Source organism: Macaca nemestrina, chromosome 14 (genome assembly GCF_043159975.1).
Source record: "Macaca nemestrina isolate mMacNem1 chromosome 14, mMacNem.hap1, whole genome shotgun sequence".
NCBI lineage: Eukaryota > Metazoa > Chordata > Mammalia > Primates > Cercopithecidae > Macaca > Macaca nemestrina.
In genome coordinates, this window is record NC_092138.1 from 50,107,098 (window position 1) to 50,132,165 (window position 25,068).

At 38.1% G+C, this 25,068-nt stretch overlaps 1 protein-coding gene across 2 annotated transcripts in view; it reads right to left on the reverse strand.

Annotated features, from left to right (window-relative positions):
- Positions 1 to 2,667: 2,667 nt before the first annotated feature.
- Positions 2,668 to 25,068, reverse strand: part of LOC105465880 (MLLT3 super elongation complex subunit) — a 285,870-nt gene continuing 263,469 nt past the window's right edge. For both annotated transcript variants that reach the window (XM_011714534.3, XM_011714535.3), the window contains exons 6-11: positions 24,443 to 24,518; positions 22,272 to 22,401; positions 19,231 to 19,330; positions 13,285 to 13,356; positions 12,002 to 12,073; positions 2,668 to 6,851 (exon numbers count right to left, since the gene is read on the reverse strand). In XM_011714534.3, coding sequence (XP_011712836.2) covers positions 6,720 to 6,851; positions 12,002 to 12,073; positions 13,285 to 13,356; positions 19,231 to 19,330; positions 22,272 to 22,401; positions 24,443 to 24,518 — 582 coding nt within the window. In that variant the 3' untranslated portion in view covers positions 2,668 to 6,719. The remainder of the gene's footprint in view (positions 6,852 to 12,001; positions 12,074 to 13,284; positions 13,357 to 19,230; positions 19,331 to 22,271; positions 22,402 to 24,442; positions 24,519 to 25,068) is intronic.

The window sequence follows — 25,068 nt, forward strand, 5'->3', positions numbered from 1 at the left end:
TAACAATTCTGAGGGATATTCATGAAGCAGCCTGTCTTCAGATGTGAGTTGGCAATGATTTGTGTCTCTCAAAAGCCATCGCTGGGCATCGTGTTTCCTGAATGAAAGAAGCTTCCCTTAACAAGTCTCCCCCTTTGAACTGAGTGTGCTTCATTTGGCATTCTCATTAGTATAAATGTGCTTTTAGGGGGGGTCTACCTTTATTTGGATTGCTTGTGGACCATATTCCTATGTACCTTTAATTTAATGCTATTTCCTGTCCTAGCTAAACTGAGGTGTTACTTAAAACAGCGTCCCTTTCAAAAGAGATGTTAATAGGTGCTTAGCACCCAGGGAATATATTCCAACAAATGAAGGGTTATACATTCTATGCCACACATCCCATCCCCTAGGGCTGGGGCGGTGAGAGACAAGAAGGTTCTTACACACACACACACACACACTCTCTCTCTCTCTCTCTCTCACACACACACACATACACACTCCTACCCTCTGATTTGTTCTGCGCAGAATAGAGGCTCACATTTAAATGAATAAGCCAAGTTAAAACTTTCTATCCTGGAACAAAGCAAAAGGAAAGCCTCTTTATGTTGCAGGGACTATAGATGCCACGGGCTGAGCCTGTCCCAAAGTTTCCCTCCACTGCTCAAAAACTAAGCCATCTTGCTGCGTTTAGCACTTCTCACCAGACCACCCACCCAGACACGGATACACAAACCACATGTGTGAGGAATGCTGTTCGGCTAGGAAATCAGTATCAGTATTTCAACCTTATTACTTGCACAGACGGCCCTTTTAGTGCGACTCATTTGTTTTATCTTTTCAATAGCTTTGATTATTTTCTTTTAATGGCCTGGATTTATCCTTTTCTACCCTTTTGAAGCTTCAGAACTCTGTGGTGGGGACTGCATGGGGTGGGAGACATGATTAAAAGGGGAAAATGAGCAAATAACTTTGTCTTTACTCACCACCTATCTCCCACTCCCTGTGGGCACCTCCTGTTCCGTGCGGATTACCCAGGACCCCAGTAGTCACCCTGAATTGTTATAAAAGTGGACTCAAGGAGCCTTCTGATTCAGGTGGTAGACTATTTGTGCTGTTATTTAAGAGCCATAGGGCCCAATTATCATTATCAGAGTGTTTTTTGGTTTGTGCTGTATATTTCTCTCACTAGCTCCTAGGGACCACATTGGTTACCCTTCTTTAATTAGGGGGAAATTAAGACCAAGAGGCTAAGCTGAGAGCCAAAGGCAATTTAACAACCTCTGGAAAAAATTGGAAGCACCTCTACAGAAGGGGACCGCATAAACAGGAAGGTATGGATACTATTACCTGGCAGAGAAAGCAGAAGCTTTGAAATGTGCTCTGTGTTTTCTATTTGGGTGGTATCCCTGGCAAGGAAACCAATAAAATACCCTTAGTTGCTCCACTAATCAGAATAAAACAAGACCACTAGTTTTGGAGACTTATTTCCCTGAGTTACTAACCAGAGAGGTCTGGGGGTCAGGCTTGGTTATCTGTCATCTCTCTCCAGGTTTCCTTGCATATCAAAATGGGGCCATAAATTGAAGAGACAGGGAACAAATTATTGGGGAAAACCATGTGGTGCAGTGCACCCCTGGGTGAGCGTGCTCCAGCAGGGCCTGGTGCTGCTCTTGACCCTTTCTATACACTGGAGAAGGTATAAGGCCATTATTTTAAATAAAAATGAGTATCTATGCCGCAACAAGGAAACAGATTAGTCCAATCCAAGTGCGGCCATTAGAAAGTTCTACTGCCATCCCAGCCCATCTGGTACTGATGATTCCACACCTAAAATCAGTCTCGGGTTGACAAGAGACAAAGCAGTCCCCTCTAATCCCCTAAATGGCTTGTCAGCCTGAATGAAGATAAAGTCAGTTTCTCAAATTTGATGTAAATCTCTTTACTATTAAGTAAGAGCATCACACCCAATTCCTTGGTTATTTACCAAACTGAATGTATTTTATTCTCTTTGTTGTAGTTGCTCTTCTTCCTGTCTAATCAAGGTAGCAGTTCCTGCTGTGAAAGTAAATGCAGGGACTCTGTAAGATCGACTGTCTCTGGCTATAGCACATTGTTTCTGAACAAAACCCTCCAAAGAAATGGGGAAGAAAGAAAAAACATCATGCATACATAGCCCAGTTTATGCCAAGAATGCATCCCACCGCTTCTTGTTCCAATCTTTGCAGAGCTTTAAAAAATTATATATATACTGGCTTTAGGACACAGAAGATGGTTCTAGACATGAGGGACTCCTAAAATGAATGAGGCGTGGACTCTCTGCCTTCAGCTGGTTTTGGACGCATTGTCCTTTCTCTGGATGCCTCAGATCTCCCCATCTATTCTTCTTTAGAAACAGCATCACTTTTTGAGAAAAGGCTAGGGGCTAATTTTTCCTCTATGCAAAATAAAGCCAAACTTTGGTCAAATGACTCTTAGCAAATCAGTACAATTATACATTTTAAAAACGGTGCTGCAACAGATTATATGAGTTTAAGTAAAACACCTATTTCTATCAATCTGTACTTACATTTCAACATGGATTTTAGAGAAGGGAAATACATCTTACAGTGTGCCTTGAATTCACACAAAAGCATGTACACATACACAATGTGTCTTTCAACATAACTACACATACACAGTCCATTAAAAAGATACTGACAGATTTATAAAAGGTATTGGCCTTGCACTGTTAATCTCAATAATACATTTTCACTTAATTTATTTTTGCACTGCATGGTAGCTCTGGCCACCATTAAGGATCTGTCAGCATTTCCATCATAACTCTATTTTCAGAATACTGGAGTACAAGTGCCAAAATACATATTTACAGTTTACAGACAGCGGTGGCTTTGTCTTCCTTTTAAATTGACTTCTTCAATGCATCTTTACAAGGAATATTCAGGGATGGCAGTGCCTACATAATAAAAAGCATCATATAAAACAAAAAAAGGTTAAAAGATGTAGACTTCCAGCCCAAGACTAGACTAAACCATGGGAACAGACTCCTTAACATTCACTGCAGCTGTAGTAGTCTCTACATCATAGTCATAGTTTAGAGCAACAGTCCAAAGCAAGATTACTCTGATAATATATATGTGTGTATATATATATATGTATATATAAATATAGGAGCAGTACATAGCATTAGTACACAAAAAGCTAAAGGTGGAAAGTAATAAGCATACAGCAAATTACTCCAGAGCGGATCACTTCTACAGTGACAAAAATAAACACGAGCCACCAAATAGACACTGACTGTTTCCAACACTGGACATCCAACTCCATTAAGTAGGCAGAGTTAAAACATTTAAGGGTAAAGTCTCTCTTAAACAAGTATATTAACTACATTTGTGGAGACTGAAGTGGTAAATGGGATGTTATACAGGCCTAAAATTGTTTCTTCTCTTTTTTTTAAAAGATTAGGTGGGTCTGTAAAAGACATGGGCAAAAAACACTTTTTTTTTTTTTTTTTTTGGTTGAAGAAACTTTTTACTGGAAGAAATGCAATATTATTGGCTGTTTCCACCAAAGGGTGAATATTCAGATTAGAGAGATTTGCCTAGCAATTTAAAATGTTTAGGACACTCTGAGATATTTTTTCCTAAAGTTTTTGTCTCCTGATCTGAAGTTTTTATAGTCTTCCCTTGATACTATATGAACGCATATATAGAAATACCCATTTGTCTGTATTAAGATCGACAGAGACAGATTATGCTGAGGATCATGAAATAACTGCAAAATATTTTTGCTAACATGACTGTTACATCCAAAGACAGAAGGACCCCCAAACCCACCAACACACATCCTGCTGCAAAACCAGAGGCAAAAGCTAAGTTATAAGGGGGTATAGGGGTGGGAGTTCTGTACATATATTTTTTCCCCTGGCTAATCACTGAGGAAAAAAATTTTTTAAAGTTTATCATACTCTGGCTCGTTCAAACCATATTCACATTCACCCAATTAATTTTATTTGAAACATCTATTTATATATGTACACCAAAGAAATTAAACCCTGCCATTTTCCCTTTGTGCTTAAGAAACCAGAGCCACTGTTAGGGTACTCATGTGTCAAATATATTCTTAATAGGCTTCAAAGTTGGGTGCATATAAATGTGACAGAACTGAAGGGGTTACTTTAAGAGAGGTATTATAACTACTTGAAATTAATTCAAAGGGATCTTTTTATTTCTGTATTTAAAAAAGAGATGAGAGCAAGATTACCACTTCAAAAAAAATAACATAACTCTCACTCTTAATTTTGTGAAAAACTTATTTTGCTATCTTGATGAGTAGAAGATGGGTAAGTTTTTCTGATTTTTATCAATTTACAAACTTACATTTTAGGATATTCTGAAGAAATTAACTTTATTCCCTAATTTTCAAGTCTAAAGTTTATCATATAATGGCTGCCCTACTTATCATCCTTTTTGTTTGGTCATTTCTTATCTTACCTAGTTTCTTGGTTAGTAACTTAAGGGAAAAAATTTTACATTGGCAAATCATATTTTTTGCCCCGCAATTTAGTTACAGAAATAAAAATGGGCAAAACTACATATACACGTTTCTAGTTAAACTACACAGATATATTAAACCACATAAACCTCTGCCTTGATCAGAATATGTAAGCAGTTAGAAATTTTAAAATATTTTTAAAATTTGCAACATTTCCATATAAACATTACCCTCCCCTTCCAACTATAAAGTTAGAAACAAAACACAACTGAAACCACACAATTCATCAATCACCTAATGTCCAAAATGACTCAAAGTTTCTCTGCACATCAAGAAGTGGACAATACAACAAATGCTTCAAGTACGGTTCATGCCAATCATCATTAAGAATCATAACATTATTGACAAAGTACACTTGTCCTCTGGGAGGACGCTTCAGAGAAATAATTTACAAGGAGCATGGCTGTATTATAATTTTTTTAAAGGAAAAATAGTTTCTTTGGATAGAAAGAAACAGTGTAAAAAATCCCCTTTTTAAAATGCAGAAATAACTCCATTATCAATCTGCATTTATATAACTGCCCAAAAGAATGGGTCTGGAAAGACCATTTTCTGTACAGACACGAGTTAATCTCTGTATGAAAAGACAGCATCTGGCATGGGAAAAAACAAGGGAGATACTGGTCTATTAGCACACATAGAGACTTTCTTAAGGCCGATCCAGTGACGAACCTTTGGATCCAGAAGTATTTCTTCATTTCTCTTCTTTTCAGTTGAATTTCTAGTAAAAACTTGGAAGATGAGCTGTTCTTACTTTTCATTTCTCCACTTATGGAGAAGATGGAATAATGATACCAAAAGTACTTTGGTTTTGTTCTTTTAAAAATAATTTGCTTTCTTTTGCATGCCACAGGACAGATTTCTAGTTTCAAAACAAGGGTACAATGAGAACAAAAATATCCCCCCATCCCCAACCATCTTTCACCAATACAAGAAATCCTTCTGGAAATATTAGTAAGCGACTAAACAGGTATTGAACCACTGAATCTACAAGTTAATACATAATCTGTTATGGCAGAATAACCAAGAATTTTACCCCAAAGAAAGATTTTAATTTTTTCAAATATAAAAGTGTCTAAGAGAATCATATGTGAACAAACAAAAATCTCTGATTCCAGGTTTTTAGGATAAAGATGAGTAACACACTGGCAGCTGAAGAAAGCTGAAACTCTTACTAATAAATAGATCCAAATTTCCAAATTAAGAATTTCTACAACATTTTCTTTTAGAAAACAGGACCAGAATTCCTTTTTTTTTTTTAAATGATGATCCTGTGGAATGCCTTTACTTCCATATTTACCTAGTATTATAACAGTAAAACAGACACAAGAATGTTGATGACAGCTCAACAATGCTGGATTCAGGACATTTACAGGTACACTTTTGTTTAAAAGTCCTACAAGTTTATTGACTAAGGCTAGACAGCAATTCATATGATCCTATTTGGTGCATTTTCTACCATGGTCCAAGATCATTACATGGATACAGCCAAGGACTGGGCCCCAATTTTCAGGAAAAAGACCACAAAGAAGAAAATCAAGGTGGCTATTTGGTCCCCCCAGTTGATAATCTGTGTCCTGGAACTGGAAAAACAAAAGGTGGAAAATACAGACTGCAACGAGTTAAAGGACTTGGAAAAAGTTGGTGGAAAGTGGCACGGTATACAAGTAAGGTCACTGGGCTTGGGATGGCAAGGGCGCTGCATTGAAAGAGCATCCACGGGACCAAGTACTTATAATGTCTGATGGTGTCATTCCCTCAATGACTTAGAATATCTGTATGCGATAATAAATAGATCAGTTATGTAATAAGGCAGTGTGTTGAATATGCATTCGTCCTGTGGAATGAACCACCACAGAGAGATACATGATACCATACACATTCTTTGAGTTTTCTTGTGTTGTGTTTGATTTGTTTGTTTTCAAGGCTATCCAGGCTAACTCTTCCCGGGGATTTCCTTGGAGAGAAGAGTGGTCCGCTGAGGCTGGTTTGCTTTAACCTCTCCTTTATCAAGAGATGATGACTGGCTTTAAAGAAAAATAAAGCTGAAGGTTGTTTGATTTTTATTTTTTCCCTTTTGGTTGCATCATTCTGAGTGTTTTCATATAAACAACAACAACAAAAAATCACAACCAAAGAAAAAAAAAACACAATAGTTTTTGATGCATCCAGTTGTTATATCCTCAGGATGTTCCAGATGTTTCCAGGTAACTCTGTAGTTTACGGACTGTGGTTTTGTCCAGCGAGCAAAGATCAAAATCAAATGTTGTGTTTGTGATATGAAAGTGTCCAGTTTCTTCTATAAGGTTCACGATCTAGAGGAGTGAAGAAGAGAAAGTTTGGGCAATAAGCAGCAAACATCAAAAGGCAAAGAGAGAGTAATAGAGGGGCGATCAAATATGGAATGAAGTGATAAATATGCGTATTTATAGCAACAAGGTCCCATACCATGAATAGCATTAAATTGTCTCAGTCAACTTGATAAGTCAAAGGTATATTAAGCCTTAGAAATTCCCAGTGAGAACTTGTCTTGCTTTTCATACCCTTTAAACTCATTCCTGCTTTCAAGTCGTGAACAGAATATTTAACTGTGAGTGAGCAGTTAGGGGGAGATAACATTTCAAGACCCCTTTAAAAATTAGTTACTGACTCAACAGACAGTGATTATACTTAATAAACATAAGAAAAATCCAGCCTAGAGATAACAAAACTACTTTTACTTCAGTACAAACACATACACACACACCGCTATATAAAATCATTTTCCTTTATCATTATATAATTGTTAATAATTTGGAAAACCTCATTTCTTCTTGTATTGGCTCCAACTTTCAGAAAAATGTTAAATGACAGAGGTGATGGTTACTGTTTTAGGTGGGGAGGGAGTCAGAAGAAAACCTTACTTGCTTAAACCATTAGACTCAAGGTTCTGTTACATGCATCAAGAAATTCTTAGAAGGGGTATACCCAATTGTGGTTAAAGTGTTACATTTATGTAAAAATTTATCCAACAAGATCTTATTGACACTAAAAGATCTAAAATGGACACTCATTTGTTTTATTAGTTATTAGTAATAGAACTTTCAGCAAGTCATCCACACATATCCACATACATACAGAAGCACAAACACACAGCTATGCCCAATCATATACTTACTATATAATTAACATCGATTGAACTAAGACTATGTATTTTCTGGAATAAATTTTTAGTTTTGCCATTTTGTGCAAAAATACTATGGATCTAGTGAAAATGTGTAAATTTTGGGATGGAAACAAGTAGTCTCTTCAGAGCTATTATAATTTCAAATTTATACAATGGAAATAACAAGCTGACCAGAATTTGACTCCTTCCCCCAGCCAGCTGCCCAGTAGGTAATTGACAAAGCATTTAGAATAGAGTTCTGGATTTGGTATATCAAGTTCTGACTCTGCTCACTCTTTCAATGGTATTAGAACATCATAACTTTTGAGACTCAGTTTCCTCATCTGGAAAATGGGAGTAATGCTACCTATTCTACTTGTGCAAGTTTGGGCAGATGATCAAATAAGATATCATAAGCAAAGCTTCTTATAAATGGTAAATTGCTACCTAAGTCAGGATAACATGATTATGATTACCTTATAAACTGATCCTTAATTATCTGGGAGGTAACTAAACTGCACATGAATTATAGACCTGATGCTTTTTCCTCCCGCCCCCAGTGAGTGTTAGCCATTTCATTAGCACTAAAATAAATAAGGCAAGAAAATGCAGAAACTAAAACTCAGAAAGGCCTGCTTGAATAAAAAAAAATTGTAACTAATTCTTTTAAGAAAACAGTTTTCCATGACCCAATATAGTTGTTCCCTAATTATTTAACAGCAAATAGAAAACTGGGCAATAAAAAAATTCCTTCTAGAAAAAAGCTACTTAATTTTAAAGCATATAAACACTTTTGCCTACTAGAAACTTGAGCCCGGGCATTTCTCATGCATTGTGCTATCTTGCAGATCTCCAGTATTTCCATCACCAACCCCTACTTCCTCTATCAGCGTGCTGCGCCCGGCCTGCAGCCACACATGCACAACGATATAATGGGGATCTGATAAATCTAACTAAATGAGCCCCACATTTTTATGGGAGCCCATAAGAATACATCAAGGTAGATGCAGAGAAACAGCCTTAATGTAGTAGCAGTGGCAGCAGTTGGGGAGTTGGGAATTATTTGCCAAAGGGAACAGCATTAATGATTTGAATTATTAGAGCATGTGCCCACATCCTCATTTAAGTAAGGGCTCCATAAAGAAAAATAAGTGTGCATTCCTTTCCAGGAATCCTGATAGTCAGATCAGAAACAACGTTAACATGCTTTATTCCATTGATACAGGCCACAAAGCCTGAACATACCCCACGAGTGCCTGAAGAACTCCACTCTGCCTTTCTACAGGAATACCCTCTTTGCTGATGCAGTGTGGCTTGACCTTGATGTCATTACTCTGCATCATAGTACAATAATTAATGTCTGTCCAAAACAATAATAATAGTAGATAGAGTGACTGCAGATAAGAAAAACAGGCAATCGGGTACATATGGGTAGTGGAAAAGGAAGAGTGTGTAAACTGCTTAACTCACTCTTCAGATGATGGTTGTTGTGAAAACATTCATGATGGATTATTTCCTGTCACATCAGCCTTTTAAGGGGTACTACGCAGGCTGCTGGATGTCTCATTTTGTTTTAAACAGGGTGAGATCCACTTGTCAGATCTGTGGCTCCCTTCCCCAATTTGTAATTATAAAAAGGTAAATGCACTGATTTTAGTCTGATTATAGTTTCAAAAACCAGGGTTCTTTCCATGTGAAGCAGCCTCTCCTCTGTGTGAGAAGTAATGAACAGACTTTACTTTAACTGCTTCTCTATGGAGTAGAGCCAGGTCTGGGATAACATAGGTCTTCCCATAGAATGGCCTCTACTATGGTCTGGAAAGCACTGACTACCACCACATAAAAATGTGTGCCCTACCCTTGGTTAAGGGGTAGGCCATCAGGCTCAAATCTATAAGGGGTGCTGAGATATGACAAGTTATTTCCCAGGATGGAGAACATCATTTTCAGCAGAACACTTCTCAGGGAGACTTCTCTGGGTTCTTAGAAGGAATATTCTAATATGCCACGGATTCCCCATTCCCTGCAGACAATTCGAAAAGAATGATGGCTGGATTCTAAATTGCTAAACTAAGCAATTTAGTTTCCTCTAAGGAAACCTGGTTTCCCACAGAGTTTTCTTCTCCCAGACGTGGATGCAAATCCAGGCTTAGAATGAATTGCTGGGGATGTTAGATGTGTTCAATGTCACTTTCCAAATAAATGTGGAACATGTGGTTTAAAGATGAATCAAATTATTCATCAGTTCTAGGTAATCACTTCTCTTGATCTGACTGTGTCTACTCTATTGTATTTATACCCTTTGAAAAAGTGGCTTAGGAACACAGGCTCCTTGATCCAATGCTGTCTGTTCATTAAACTAGCTGCCGAGTGCCAGGACTGCATGCCCCCAGAGTAAAACAAAGCTATTAACCACTTTTTGTGAGCCAAATAAAATTGTCAGGCCAGATTTTTGGACAGGATGCATTTAACAGGGAAGGACCTAGATGTGATCCTGGGCCCACTAGAAATTCTGCTTCAGGTGTTCAAGTCTGCACGGCAGAGAATACGTAGACTTCGTGGAATGCATTCCATGAGATGAGCAGCCCTCAAGGTGGAGAATAACATTAGTCCTCAATAGTGCTATGTTTTACAAAAGGAATTAATTAAGCAGTAAACCGTGACAGGACATGCATCATGGTATCATAATCACAAGCCTCAGCTGCATTACAAGGCAAAAGGCCAAAGACTGAGAGCTTTCAACCGGCCTGGGAATGCAATTAGGGTGAAATGCTGTGTGCCCTGGAGTGCCTTTATGCCAGGTTAAAAATTCATAGATATTACTCTCTCCCTCTAGAATACTAAAATAATCCACTTGGATGGAATTCTCCAGTAAGCCACCTTCCTTCACAATTCTTATAAGGTCAAAATAAAGGACAACATTAAATTGGGAATGCCAATGACACTCCAAGGTAAGATCTGCCCAATAGCCTAGTATCCTTGACTCACTGGCAAGGCTTTCTTTGTGAAGATGTCCCGACCCTGTACAAACATCTGTCCCACCTCCTATGAGACTTACTATTTGGGCCCAGCTTGGGTATAAATAACTTTGTTGGACAATTGCTCCACAGTGCCTCAGAGCTGGTGTTTGGGAAGAGATGAGAAAGATCATGCAACAGCTCTGCAATTAGCATTATGCCAGCCCCAAATATGTGGTAAGTGACAGGTAAAACAACGTTCAGTTCTTCAAAAGAGGCCTAAGAAGAATATTAGCGAAGTACTACACCACCACTTATGGTAGGCCAATCAAGTCCTGCTTCCTTACCCATACTAATTAAAAAGAAACTGCAAGAAATGCAACTTATCTGCAATTAAGAATCATAGGTCTGTAGTCTTTTGTTCAAATCTAAAACTCTAGAAGGGTTAAAAAGCTTATCAGGCCAGTCAGGAAACTTGGCAAGTTTGAGATTATGTATTTAGAGATGTAAGCAAAAATGTACACAGAATATAAATGTGACCCCCAGCCACTAAATGTTTAAAAAAAACCACACACACATACACACACACACACAGCTGGGGTAGATTAAGTATTAATGTCAAGTCATTTGAAAGTAGTAAAACAAAAAAAAGAAATTCAAACAGTGAAACAATCTACATATCTGCCCTGGAATTTAGAACACACATTCTACTCTTTGGGTGTTAAAAAAAAATTACCAATAGCTGCTGGTAATGCAACAGAGGCATACATCATTAACTAGATGAAAATGAAAAACCACCCTTCTTATCTTATTAAAACATCAAATTGTATTAATAGAAGTTTCCCCAATTTACAAGTATTCCACAGTTGAGTTCATAATAATAGAATGTATGTTGTACAAGATAAGGGAAATGAAGAAAATATTTATTTTCCTTAGAATATCATTGGCAAAGGTTACTAAATTGAATCACAAATGTTTACAACACTTAACTCAAATTCTTATCACCGTTTTCCCATGAAACCAGAAGCCTGGCCTCAAAGGTTTTTGCATTCCTACTGTCCCCTCCCTCAGCCCACATTACGCCAGCCAGCTGAGGGATCACTACAATCCAGCATCACTTCCCAAATTGCCCAGATCTCATCGTCCACAGCACTAGAGGAGGGAGAATAATTGCCATAGAGCTCCAACGCAGACTTCTAGGTGGCCTCAGAAATGAGAACCCTTCCCAAATACGTCTATAGGTGGCATTCGCCAGATTCTGATAGCGTGGGGCTGCAGTGGCCTCCAGGTGCTATCACACTACTGCAGGACAAACCAAGTCTTGATGTTTCTGGAAAAGGTTGTGCTAAAAAGCATTTCTCACCTGCTGCAGAATGTGTCTTTCCCTCAGCGTCATTAACCTTCTGTGAAGCTCTACCAGTTCATCTAGGTATGCCTGAAAGAGAAGAATGTCCCCCAAAAGGACAAGCACTTTAAGAAGTAGTTCAAAAATAAATGAATATGTCAGTAAAAACACACAAGCAGCAGCAGTTGGAGGTTCTCATTATACCACTCCAGTCCAGGCTGTGTGCACTTAGTGCCCAAAGGCCTCTGCAGACCAAGCCTGTCTCGGACCAGCCATTACCTTTATCACGCCAACTTTAAAAACGGAGTTGGAGGGAATTCTTGGACTTAATTGCTCTTATGAAGATTCAAGTCAGTAGACTCACTTTCCTCCAACAATATCTCTACAAAAGGTAGGGAAATTCAATGCTAAATTGTGAGTTTAAACATGTTAACAAAGGCTACTTTCATACTTTTTTTTTTTCCATTCTTGAATCTCAGAAGGTTTCTAAGAGAAAAAAAATTCTAAGTTTGAATATGGAAACAACAATGTACATTACCAATTAAGTCAGGGCAATTTTGTGGGGGTTTTCCTGTTTGTTTGTTTTTGTTTTAAAAAGGCTTCCTGGTCATACCAAACATTGCAGTAAGCAATGCCAGCAAGTGACAGAAGAACAGAAGAATGTATTATGAAAAACAGGGATCACTAATTATCATCTGATTTGTGAAGAGCTCCCCTGAAAGGGGAGAGGGGGTACCTCTCTTTCCATATGCTCAGACTCACAAGTCTTTGTTAGCATAATTGCATGGGTGCCCCCAGCACCATTTGCAATAAAGGCAAATGAAAGATTTGTGAAGCATTACAGAGGTCTGCCCTGGCCCTACAAAGCAGGGTTAGGGCCCTGCCCAAATCAGGTAACTTAACCCCATTAGGTCTTATAGTCAGATTTCAGAAGCATGATGCACACTCTGGGAAAACAAACTGCACTAGCATCAGATGTCTTGCTCATCTACATCTGAGATTCCTTAACCGGCTACCTCTACCACAATTCTCTTACTTCCCAATTCAATGTGCCTGAAATCCCCTGGCAATGTAGGCAACACGGCATATGACAGCATAAGGCCAAGCTTAATACTGAAGATATAAACAACACATGGAAAACATACTACAAAGCACTGGGACGAAATACTCATCATTTGGGCATCTTGGGCACTTTGATAAAGAAAATGAAAGGAGAACCAGCAAGGATGATCAAGGGGAACACAAAGAAACGGAAGGCTTGTCAGTGTTGGAGCTCTGCTAGTAACAGACTGGAAACCTACCTTGTCACATTCACCATTCTTTATTTGCTTATCTGATTTGCTTTGCTTTATTGGACTTTTGACTTCAAGAATCTAGGGATCAAAGAGAACACTGTGTTAAATTTTATTTCAAACATCTCTTAGCTAACCAGCCACATTAAACAAAGGCACTCACTGAATGAAATGTACAGTAACATTTACTTTCCAAATAGCATTTCTTTTCTATACATTTTTCTTCTTCTCTCTAATCTTATTTTCCTTGGAAAATAAATTACTTAGATCTGAAATGCTGAGTCAGAGGAGTAGAACTAAAAAAAACAGTTGATGATAAGGAAATTGATCTAAGCTTCCAAGGCTGCTTCTCTTTTGCGACAACACTCTCACCATATGTATAGCAGCTGAGTTATGCTGAGATTATAGTTCCCTCTGGCAAGAATTTTTTTCCTATTCATTCTGCTGTTTCAGCATGACTACTAGTGCTCAGTATGCTAGGGATGACAAAAACAAATACTCAAATGCCCTTTTTAGTACCTAACTTTCATATTCTAAAATTACTCATGTGCACAAAACTGATGCAGCTTTGGAAATGAAGATGGCCATGAGTTATACTAGTTGCTCCCAATTTGGGATCCTCCAACTCAAGAAATAAAGAGATAGGACTATCTTTTGTGTTTTAAGAAATGATATGTTTACCCTTGGTAAAACGCCAAGTGCTTTCCCTTTTATCTGGACTGATTACAACTTAAGTTACGAATAGTTTTACGTACTGTACAGAAGCTTTGGTGGGAAGCTATGTTTCTACTTAATAAAAAGGAGAAGCAAATTATTATTTAATAAATGCAGCTGATTTCTTTGACAGCATCTTCAAAACTGAGGATTAAAAGGGAAGTATTTTTAAATGGCCCTCACTTGAAAAAGCTTGAAACCACTAAATTTATAAATGATGAGTGCTTACAAATGTGTATAAACACAAAAAGCAAAGTAATTTGTATTTTTCATTATAACTCATTATGAAGTGAGTTGTTATAATTGGAGACTAATATTAGAGGAGGAAAATGCCAAATAAAGGACCTACTTTATCTTAAGAAGTTTTATATTCCTACTGTTCTCTTTACCCATTCTCTGCCCTAACTTAGTAACAGTTCTGTCCACAAGTTTACTACATTCCATAACATAAAGATTTTAAGAATAAGTCCACTTTTAATCTGTAACGGTAAGAGCACTGATTAGGCTCAGAAGCCCAAGTTCAAGTCTCAGCCTTATCATTTAATATTTTCGGACTGCAAAGGATGAAATGGGAGAAATGAACAAGATAACACCCAGATTCCCATTCAGTTTTAACATTTTATACTACTAATAAACATTTTATTGGATGAGGATAGGAACATGACATCCTGGAAAAGACCAAATACTCCTGAAAGGGCAAATTTTTATTTTAATTGAGAATAATGCATGGGTAAAAAGTGTCTTTCTAACAGTCTTTCCTGAGAATCATGCTTTTTTCATCATTTTTACTATGAAGATAACCAAAAGACTAGTTTGACCAGGCTAACTTAAAATACAATACTTTTGGCAACACAGGGAAATTACTTATTAGCAGAGGCAAGGCAATCATTTTTAACATGCTCCACTGTAAAGGAAACCAAATTCTCCACTACATTCAGAATGTCCTCCTCCATTGTTGTTGGAAGTGAGACCTCACGGGAAAAATCAGCGCTGAGACCTAAGAGTAAGCAGGTCAGTAGATGGCACTCCTCGCCAACTCAGATACTGGGCTGGGCATGCAGAGACAATCCGCTGAGATTTCAGGCAAGAAAGAAAAAAAAAAGTCCCTGCCTGCTTGCCTTGTGCATTACAGAACTGAATTTTGTTCCCATATATCCCGCTGCCTCCCACGATCCCCTCCTCCAACTCCTGTACTCTGGGTGTTGAAGTGACTTGAGGACGCTGTATTTGCAATAGAACTTTGCTAACTAGGTTTAGAAAGTTCTGCCACCTTTTCTTCAAAGCAGAAAATAGAACATTTGGACGCTTAAGTCCCACCCCGCACATTCCGTAAGTGCTACAGCACAGAAGGCCAAAATACATTGAAATCCTAGTTTCTTTCTTCTGAAGCTGCAGTGGCAGGAACAAAAGCTCTGGGTGTCAGTGACCCGCCTCAAGTTACTGAGTGGCTGCCCAGAGAGGGCTCAGTTAATCTTCCTTCTTTGATCTCTCCCTGCTCCAAAATAAACAGCTTTGTCAAAACCTCATTCTGAGAGAGCTGAGCCCTGCTGAAGACAATTGTTTTATTTATGATCATTTCTTATCTTTAGGGAAACAACTCCAGAATAAAAAAGTACAACACCTTGTCTTCCACAGGCTTATTTTAAACCAGTTTAACGGATAGACTTTTTTAAATTTCATTCAACATGCCTTGCAGGCTGATAGGTGATTTATGATATTCTGAATATTAACTCGGGTCCAATGGATCACTTCCTTCCTTCAAGTCCTTTCTCCTCTCCTTCCCTGCCAAGCTTTTGGCTAAAAAAGATGTGGTATTTTGTTTTTGTTTGAACTTCACATAAGGGAGGTTTGGAGTGAAAAAACCATCTTTGGTTGAAATGATGCAACACTCTTTATTATTCCCTATTAAACTGTACTGAGAGAAGCAGAGCCACCCAGACTGCCTAGCTACTCCATTTATAGATACAGCAGTCTCTGAAAATAGAAGAATTGTGGTTTAGTAGTACTTTTGTCTTTAATCTGAGAAAATGTCTTGACAAACTTTCAAGATTATATTTTTCTGTAACCCTTTATGAAGAATGACAACTCAGTTATTCACAGATGGATTCTCTACTGATAGATCTTTCATGCTAATGACAGTAGCTCCCAACAATACTCAGGTTAATTACTTGCTTGGTTGACGTGCGACTCTATGTTCACTTTTATTCAGTATGAAAATGTTTGACTCCATTAGTACTTCCCCTCTTCTCTAGTCCTGGAAGATTTGAGAAAAGGCAATGGACAATTCAGCTTTGCCTGGTACTTTACCAAACTCAGAGATCATTATCAATTCATAGAGAGAGAACAGGAGAGGCGTATGGAAGAAGGAAACTCAGAGTGTTCCCATTTTGGAGTTAGTCCTTCCAAGTATGTTCTCAACTCTTTATTTATTGTGAAAATTCAGATTCATACTCTTTCTCTATCCCTGTCTCTCTCCACCTACTTTTCTCCCTCCCTCCTGCACACATACACACACATTCAAATACGACTAAAAAGTCATTCCAGAGTGAAATTTAGTTGACTTCTAGATTTTAAAGAAATTTTTACTCTCTTACACCATCAACTTAGAGAATTAAGATATACTAGTAATTTTTTTTAAGTCCCAGAAGCTTGACTTAAAAGAGATAGTATCACACCTGACCCCAGTGCAAGTGATTTGAGGGGCTAGGAAATCAATACTAAACAAGGTTTAAGAAACCGTTTCTTGTCCTCTTGGCTCCAAGACATAGCTCTAAGGAGGTAAGCCTTCCCATGGTATATATATTTCCTAACCCAGACTAGCTAAAAGTGGAAGTATATGAACTTTCTTACCATGCTTACAGGTGCATGGAGAAAGTGACACATAATAGAGTATTACTGGCAGACTGATGATTCATATGTGTGAAGCGACATTTGCCAAATAAACACGCCAAGGAACCAGAGGTATGCTACTTAATCAGGTAAGGTAACTTTTACCCTCTCCAGATAGATGACACTATTTGTTTTTGGTTTTGTTTTGCTAGACAGGTAAAAAACAGTCTGACAAAGAGTCTAAACCTTTCCCTAAAGCCAAGGTCAGTTCAAGACTGCTCATTCAGGAAGGGCTTAGGGGAAGCCATAAGGTTTGAAGGGCATGAAAGGGGCTTGTTGGAGCTGCATTCCCTAGCAAGCCCACTTTTCACTATGATTAGGAGAGATACTGAAGGAGATTAGTGAGGGGCACAAAAGCAGAGCCTAATTCCCTACACTCCTGGCCCTGCCACTGCTGTGCCCATGATGTATTGTAGCTCTCATACACCACCCACTGGATACAGAAATCAAGCTGAAATAGGCTTAAGTTGGACATAAAAATATCATTGGCCGGGAGCACTGGCTCACACCTGTAATTCCAGCACTTTGGGAGGCCAAGGTGAGTGGATGATGAAGTCAAGAGATCGAGACCATCCTGGCCAACATGGTGAAACCCCGTCTCTACTAAAAGTACAAAAATTAGTTGGGCATGGTGGCATGCGCCTGTAGTCCCAGCTACTTGCGGGACTGAGGCAGGAGAATCACTTGCACCAAGGAGGCAGAGGTTGCAAGGAGCCAAGATTGTGCCATTGCACTCCAGCCTGGGCGACAAACGCAAAACTCCATCTCAAATTTAAAAAAAAAAAAAAATTCTCACCAAGGTTCAAATTCTATCCTAATGCTAGTTCTCACTGAAGCACAAATTTACAAAAGGATCCCAAATTATCTATTTAACCAGTCCAGCGTTCTCAGCTGATTGGCCATGATGTATATGTCTTTCCTCTTTTTACTTTCCTCTGAAATGCTTGACTTGTGGTGGCAGGCATCCACACCAGAGGTAAAAGTCGCCCGGGCCATGAGCACGGCTGGCCCTGAAGATGGGGAAGAGCCAGGATATGGAAAAAGAAGTAAATAACTCATTGAATACCCCATCTATAAGAGATAATGAGGCTGGACTTTGATTTTTATGTAGGACACAAAGAAATTGTAGTTGAACTGTAACTGGTAAAATAAAGAGTACTGGTATCATTCCTACTTAACAAGAATGGATTTGCATTATAGACAAACCTTATAAACGAGGAATTTTAAACTACAAGAGATCTTTGCCAGTGCTTTAAATAAAATGCAAAAAGAAAAAGTCTTCAGCTATAAACTAACATTTTCCAAGTAACACAAAGACCACAAATTTAAGGGCAAGACTATCTAAAATTGAAGGACACCTGTGAAACAGAGTATTTTCAGAAAAACACAGTTGTTTAGTTTTCAAGTTAATATTCATAGAGTAACTTGAATTAAGCACTTATTGTAGAGGTCATAGGAAATCTGTTGACACTAAAAGATAAGAAAAACTTATGATAATGAGAGTATCAATTCAATGCTCAATGAGGCTTTTACATTATTCATGATACTGAAAATAGTTTATTTTAGTTGGTAAAGAAAATATCCCAATTTAATTTATTTAACAAATGCTCTTTATCATAGCCTTCAAAGTTCTGCCTAGATCTTATCCAAATAGTTGTATTTTGAGTTCACTATAAAATTAATAAGCTTTCCTTTAGCTCAAGTTGTAACAATGATAATGACCATTATTTTCTCAGCATTTTATTAATTATTCCTTAAAATCCAAGTAATAATCCTTTTATCTTGGACGAGAAAACTGAGGCCAAACACCTATAATAATAAACTACCATCAATGAGTGCCAAGTAGGGGCTGTGCACTGCCTTTTGCTCTTTATATATATTATCTGTCATCTTCCCAATAACCTAAAAGGTAGTGTTAATGTCATTTACAGATAATGAAACTGAGAATCAAAAGCTAAAAGTTAATTTCCCACCAGTAAATTACCAGTGGTAAAGAACCAGGCTTTATACTAGCCCCAAAGGTCATATTCTTCCTAATTAAGGCACCTACTTACTGCTGAGGTGTAAAGTATACAGAAATCAGGAGTAAATGGTAAATTGGCAATACTTTTTGTCACCCTCTCTTATTGTACCAACTTAATTAACCCATCGGATGGAACATATTCATCTTCTCATGACAACAGAACCTCTTTTACCCTAACTATGTGTTTATTCCAAAGGCTGTGGCCTCCCATCTATTTGGCAACAAGAGGAAGTTTGTTTAAAATTCAGGGATGAAAGTTTTGCATGCTTTGTAAAAGTGATTACACCTAGCTCTGCAGAGTCTTGCAAAGTGCAAACCCCACAATTTACCTGGTTGTTGTTGGTTTTTAATAAGGGTGGCGGAGGTTCATGATGTAGGGGTGAAGAAGCAGAACTGCTTTCACTATCGCTGCCATCACTTAAGCTAACTCTGAAAAGAAAGAGACAAGTTATGAATATCATTACAAACAGATGATTCTTGAAATACCCATAGAAATAGGCATGGAAAACACAGAATCCAAACACTAACCCTTGACAAGTTCATTTTAACTCACAGCCACTAACATGTATTGGTACTTACTTTGTAACTGGAACTGTGTTAAGTGCTTTACCTGCCATTTCTCTTTTCATGATCTCCTGTTTCACAGATGAGTAAACTGAGACTTAGAAAGACTGGGTCACTCATCTAGGGTAACAAGTAAAAATGGTGGCTCTGGAATTCAAATACAAGCAATGTGGCCCAAAGCTAGTGCTCAGTTATTATACTTTACTGGGGTCATTTATTCATTCATCTCCCTTCTCCTGCTCTACGCACCTACTATGATCAAGCATGCTACTCAAGCTTACAGAAGGTCAGCAAAATTAAGACAGTGTGTAGATTACTACCTTTATTTTCCCTTCCTTCTCTCTGTTACAGATGAAAAAGTTACAAACGTGTCTAGAATACACGCTGCAGGGGAAGAAGCAACTACATAAATGAAACTTCATAAAGAATGTGGAAAACAGCCCTGCACCACTGACAGCACAGAGTGACATCTAAGGATTGAACATGTGGAGCCCGGCATGCTAGAACCACTACCAATCATTTCTACTGTGTCATTATTCAAGGCTGTCTCCAGTTCTCAACACTGATACAACAATTCATTGGAAATCCGCTACAACAACACAAAGAAATGGTATGTTTGGAATAACTGATTTGGAAAACTACAATGATATCTTTTAAAAATTAAACAAGCAAAGACAATACACACCACTTCCTCCCCATTTTTTCTTTTCAGAAGAAAATGGAATTTTCTTTTATCCACAATAGGAGAGATTTCTTTATTCTACCGTGCTGAATGTAGTCCTCCCTCAGAGATGTCCTCTTTCAGTGTTTGTTCCCCATCTCTCTGGTTATATAGCACCTAATGTAATATGCTTCTCAGAAACAGAAACTGTTTTAGAAATCAGGATAGTTTTTCTTTCACTCTGAATAGGCAATCACATTCTAGCTCTATAATGTATTCAGACAGACAAGATACAAGATAGGAAATGAAAAGGATACACTGGGACATCCTTTTAGCAAAAACTGATAGAACTTGTTTTTCTTAACTAAATTACATTAATGAAGTGTTCAGTTGAAGCGCTGTTTTAAAATGCTTCTTGAGTGAAGTGGAAGGCTGAGTATTTAAACTGATTAAACAGTTGAGACTTCACAAGTGCAGTGAAGATCAAATGTTACACTGGCACTGCCATGCTAACACAGCACATGTCAGGCGGGGAACAAGAAAAGCAGCCGCCACAATGTATATCTATATCAGATGACTCACAAGCCTATACGATGACCACACGGACTCAGGGGTTGAAGCAATAAGTAGGTGGGCAGCAACTAATCATAGAATATCCAGATCTTCTAAATAACAACTTGGGAAATCATCTAAATAAGTCACGCAGTTTTCATCAGCTAAATTTGAGAGCAGCCAGTGGTCAGGATTTTGGTTGGTATAAGTAAGCTACTTTTTTTTTTTTTTTTTTTGAGACGGAGTCTCGCGCTGTCACCCAGGCTGGAGTGCAGTGGCCGGATCTCAGCTCACTGCAAGCTCCGCCTACCGGGTTCACGCCATTCTCCTGCCTCCGCCTCCCGAGTAGCTGGGACTACAGGCGTCCGCCACCTCGGCCGGCTAGTTTTTTGTATTTTTTAGTAGAGACGGGGTTTCACCGTGTTAACCAGGATGGTCTCGATCTCCTGACCTCGTGATCCGCCCGTCTCGGCCTCCCAAAGTGCTGGGATTACAGGCTTGAGCCACCGCGCCCGGCCATAAGTAAGCTACTTTAAGTTTCAGTCATTTTGAGGTCTTTTTCCCCTACTAGTTTCCTTTTTATCCGACAAAAGACTTCTAAAGGGAAATGTTATAAGGCCATGGTCATATTAAAGAGGTTATATTCTCCTATTTAAAAGGAATGCTGACAGGTAAGTCTGAGAGACAAGGAGAGAAACAGGGGTTGAATACGACCATAAAAAACAGTCACTGAGGTATCTGATTTGGCACACACCCTAAGGAGGCTCTTCTCAGAGGATAAAGCATTGGCAATTAGGAATCATCCTCTCTAGCTTGGGTTAAGACTGCATTTTTTTTTTTTTTTTTTTTTGAATCTTAGGGTCTTCTACATAGTAATGGATAACAGGGAAAGATTTAATGCAATATATTATAAATGTAATTGGATTTTAAGTTCAAGTAGATTGTATTTTTTCCACTCAAGACAAATTAAAGTAAGCATGCCTATTTGTTTTCCTCATGATAAAGAAATAAAATCCTCAGGGCAATTTCAAGTTGACTATTAATTATAAGTCACATGAATTACCATCTTATAACACAGAATTATGCCTCACAGCATTAAAGCTACTTAAGGCACCTAATTGTCAGCACACTTAAAAGGAATTTATTTTTTGGAAAACACATAGGTGATCCTAGTTTTAATTAGGTCACACACATAATTCGCTAGAGCCAATTATGTATTTCTAACTACCATCAGCAAACACATTTCTTTAAATTCTGAGAATATCTCCAGCAGTCGATCGACACAAACTCTTTAAATGAAAACAGACTTTAGTTCAACAGTCAGTCATGCCACTTGGCATACATTTCCAAGGACAAGGACATCTAATGTGACTTTTTCCTATAAAATTTTTAGAGGAAAAGTCTCTTTCTGAGAAAAAGGAGAAATAGTTCCCTGTAAAGCAGGTGTAGGCATGCCAAGGAGACCCTGCATCAAATGAATGTGACCATCTACTGCCATTTTTGGTGTTTCACACCTTTGCTGTGATCATCCCAGCAGGGCTTGTGAGAGTCTGACTTCATCACAGGCAACCCCTTTCCTTCCAAGACACTCACCTGCGACTTCGGCTGCCTCCTCTATTTACAGGTCTCTCCATTTCAGAGTCATTGTCGTTATCCTCCACTTCATCTGATTCCTCCTCATTGTCATCGGAATGCAGATCTTTCATTATAGACCTCAAAGGACCTGAGTAATGACAATGAACCACAGACAATCAAACATATACTCAAACACACTTAGTCATATTAGAAACAGGGGGATGCTTACCAGCACTGAAGACTTGTTAAAAATAATCATCACATATATTTATACAATTTACAAGGCAAATTTGGTATAGTTTCTAAAATGCAATCTCTGCCAAAACACTATTGTTTTCATAAGATTCCCAAAATGTTCATTAAAGAATCTCTATTTTCTAGGAATTTTTTTTCTGTGTATTTTTCTTCCCTAAGAAAAATTACACATAAAAAGAAAAAGAAAAATCTATTAGTAAATTGAATGTTTTGTTAGGTTAATCCATGTATTGAAAAGTTGAGATTAATAAATCACTGTGGTTGTAACTTGTTCTTGGCAATGTAGCCTTTGTGTGGTAGTTTTTGATCTATTAAGGTTTAGCTGTTCCTTTTATTTCAAGGTCAATTTCAGGTCAAGCAAGCATTTCAGTCAAGTTCAGATTATAAAGTATTTCAATTCCATGGTGTAATATCCTACCTCTGATCTTCATATTGATCTTGGACACAAGGTCTTGTCGCAGAAATTTTAAGCAGCCAATTTTCATTTTACTTTTTAAGAAATTACTGGCACAATACCCGCAAGTATAAACATAAATAAGACCATGTAATAAATCAGGTACACAGAAAAATCAGGACAGTATCCAGCATCAGACAGGAAAAAGAAAAAAACCAAACTCTAATTTTATTCTAGAACAGGACAGAAATGAAAACACACACACACAAACACAAACTGGTGTGGCTTATTTTCACTTTACTAGGCTAAATGTGACCAAAAAATAGGTAGTTTTAATCTTAACAGAAGAGGTTATAAAGACAATGAAGAAAGAGAGACACTTTCATTCTGGAATAGGCAATTCCTAAAGTCTCATCTATGACAGGGATATCTAAGCTATTACTATCTTGACTCCCTACCATCTCACATTCTGCAAAACCCAAATTTTTCTGCTTTTGTAGTGGGCTTATTTCTTTGGAAGTCAGTGAAACGAGACCTCTGAATAGCCAAAACGATTACTGTCTTTTATTTTATTTTTTTCCTGGAAGCTTAGCCTTAGTCCAAACACATACAACAATTTAATCCTTTTCAAAACATTCAAGGCCATCAGGAATTCAGTGTGGTCAATGAAAAAGGTAATGTTCAATACTATGCTAAAACACAAATTCTACTTTGATACCTATGCATTTTTCATGTAAAAAACAGTGTACATTTGAAGATTTTCCACATACACAAAAATGGAAAATTAGTTAAATATTCTAGTTTAAATGTCTTTGTTCTGAATTTAACACTTGATCATGAGTAAAGAAAAATGTATATTTAAAAGACAGCCAATTAGTATTGCTTTAAAAAAAGACTATTAACACGTAGGAAAAAAATATGTCCAGGAGGAAAAATGAAAACCTATTTCCCTATGTCAAAGCCTCTTAAAGCTTTTGCTATTGTATTTCCTTTGGGAACTCCCTGGGATGGGCTGTGTCTATAATCCTTTTGTAGCAATGAGAATCTGATGGCAGGGACTGGAAAAAGGGGAATTTCTAGAGCCTTGCCTTGCACATCAGAACAATACTCAACTGCATTCCTAAGGGAAATAAATACAACTGCATAAAAGCCTAGTTATGATTCAAATAATAAAACAGTATAAGATAGGTGATAAATCAATGCATTAAGATGTTTTGTTTTTCTTTTTCTTTTTTTTTGAGATGGAGTCTCGCTGTGTCGCCCAGGCTGGAGTGCAGTGGCGCAATCTTGGCTCACTGCAACTTCCGCCTCCCAGGTCCAAGGGATTCTCCTGCCTCAGCCCCCTGAGTAGCTGGGACTACAGGTGCGTGCCACCACGCCTGGCTAATTTTTTGTATTTTTAGTAGAGACAGGGTTTCACCATGTTAGCCAGGATGGTCTTGACCTCCTGACCTCGTGATCCACCCGCGTCGGCCTCCCAAAGTGCCATTAAGATGTTTTATGAGAAAAGCGTCTCCTAGTTTGCAGGAGATGTTGATACCTTGTTGCCTGGTCTGGGATGGTGTGAAGCTGGAGCTGGAGCTGGAGCTGGAGCTGGCAGGACTGGGTTGTTCAGACTTTAAAGAAGAATAAAAAGGCACCATCAATAAATTTATGGGATACCACACATCTAAAGTTGAAAACAGTATTGTTGCTCAAACCATCCTCTGCAAAAACCGTGATGCATTTCATTATGTAAATTACTAACACAGGAGAGTCATGTTGTCTTTTGTTGTGCCCACCTTATTTTTATTGGATGCAGAAAAAAGTATAAAAACTTAAGAATGAAGAGATAAACACCTGGGTGTAACATGAGAACAGGGCCTGGCTTTGATTTCACTCCTATGTTTACTGCTATACAGGTCTCCTTCTTTTCATCTTAGATATAAAATACTTCTTTATTATACTTTAAGTTTTGGGATACATGGGCAGAATGTGCAAGTTTGTTACATAGGTATACATGTGCCATGGTGGTTTACTGCACCCATTAACCCAACATCTATGTTAGGTATTCCTCCTAATGCTATCCCTCCCCTAGCCCCTGAACCCCGACAGGCCCTGGTGTGTGTGGTTCCCCTCCCTGTGTCCATGTGTTCTCATTGTTCAACTCCTACTTATGAGAACATG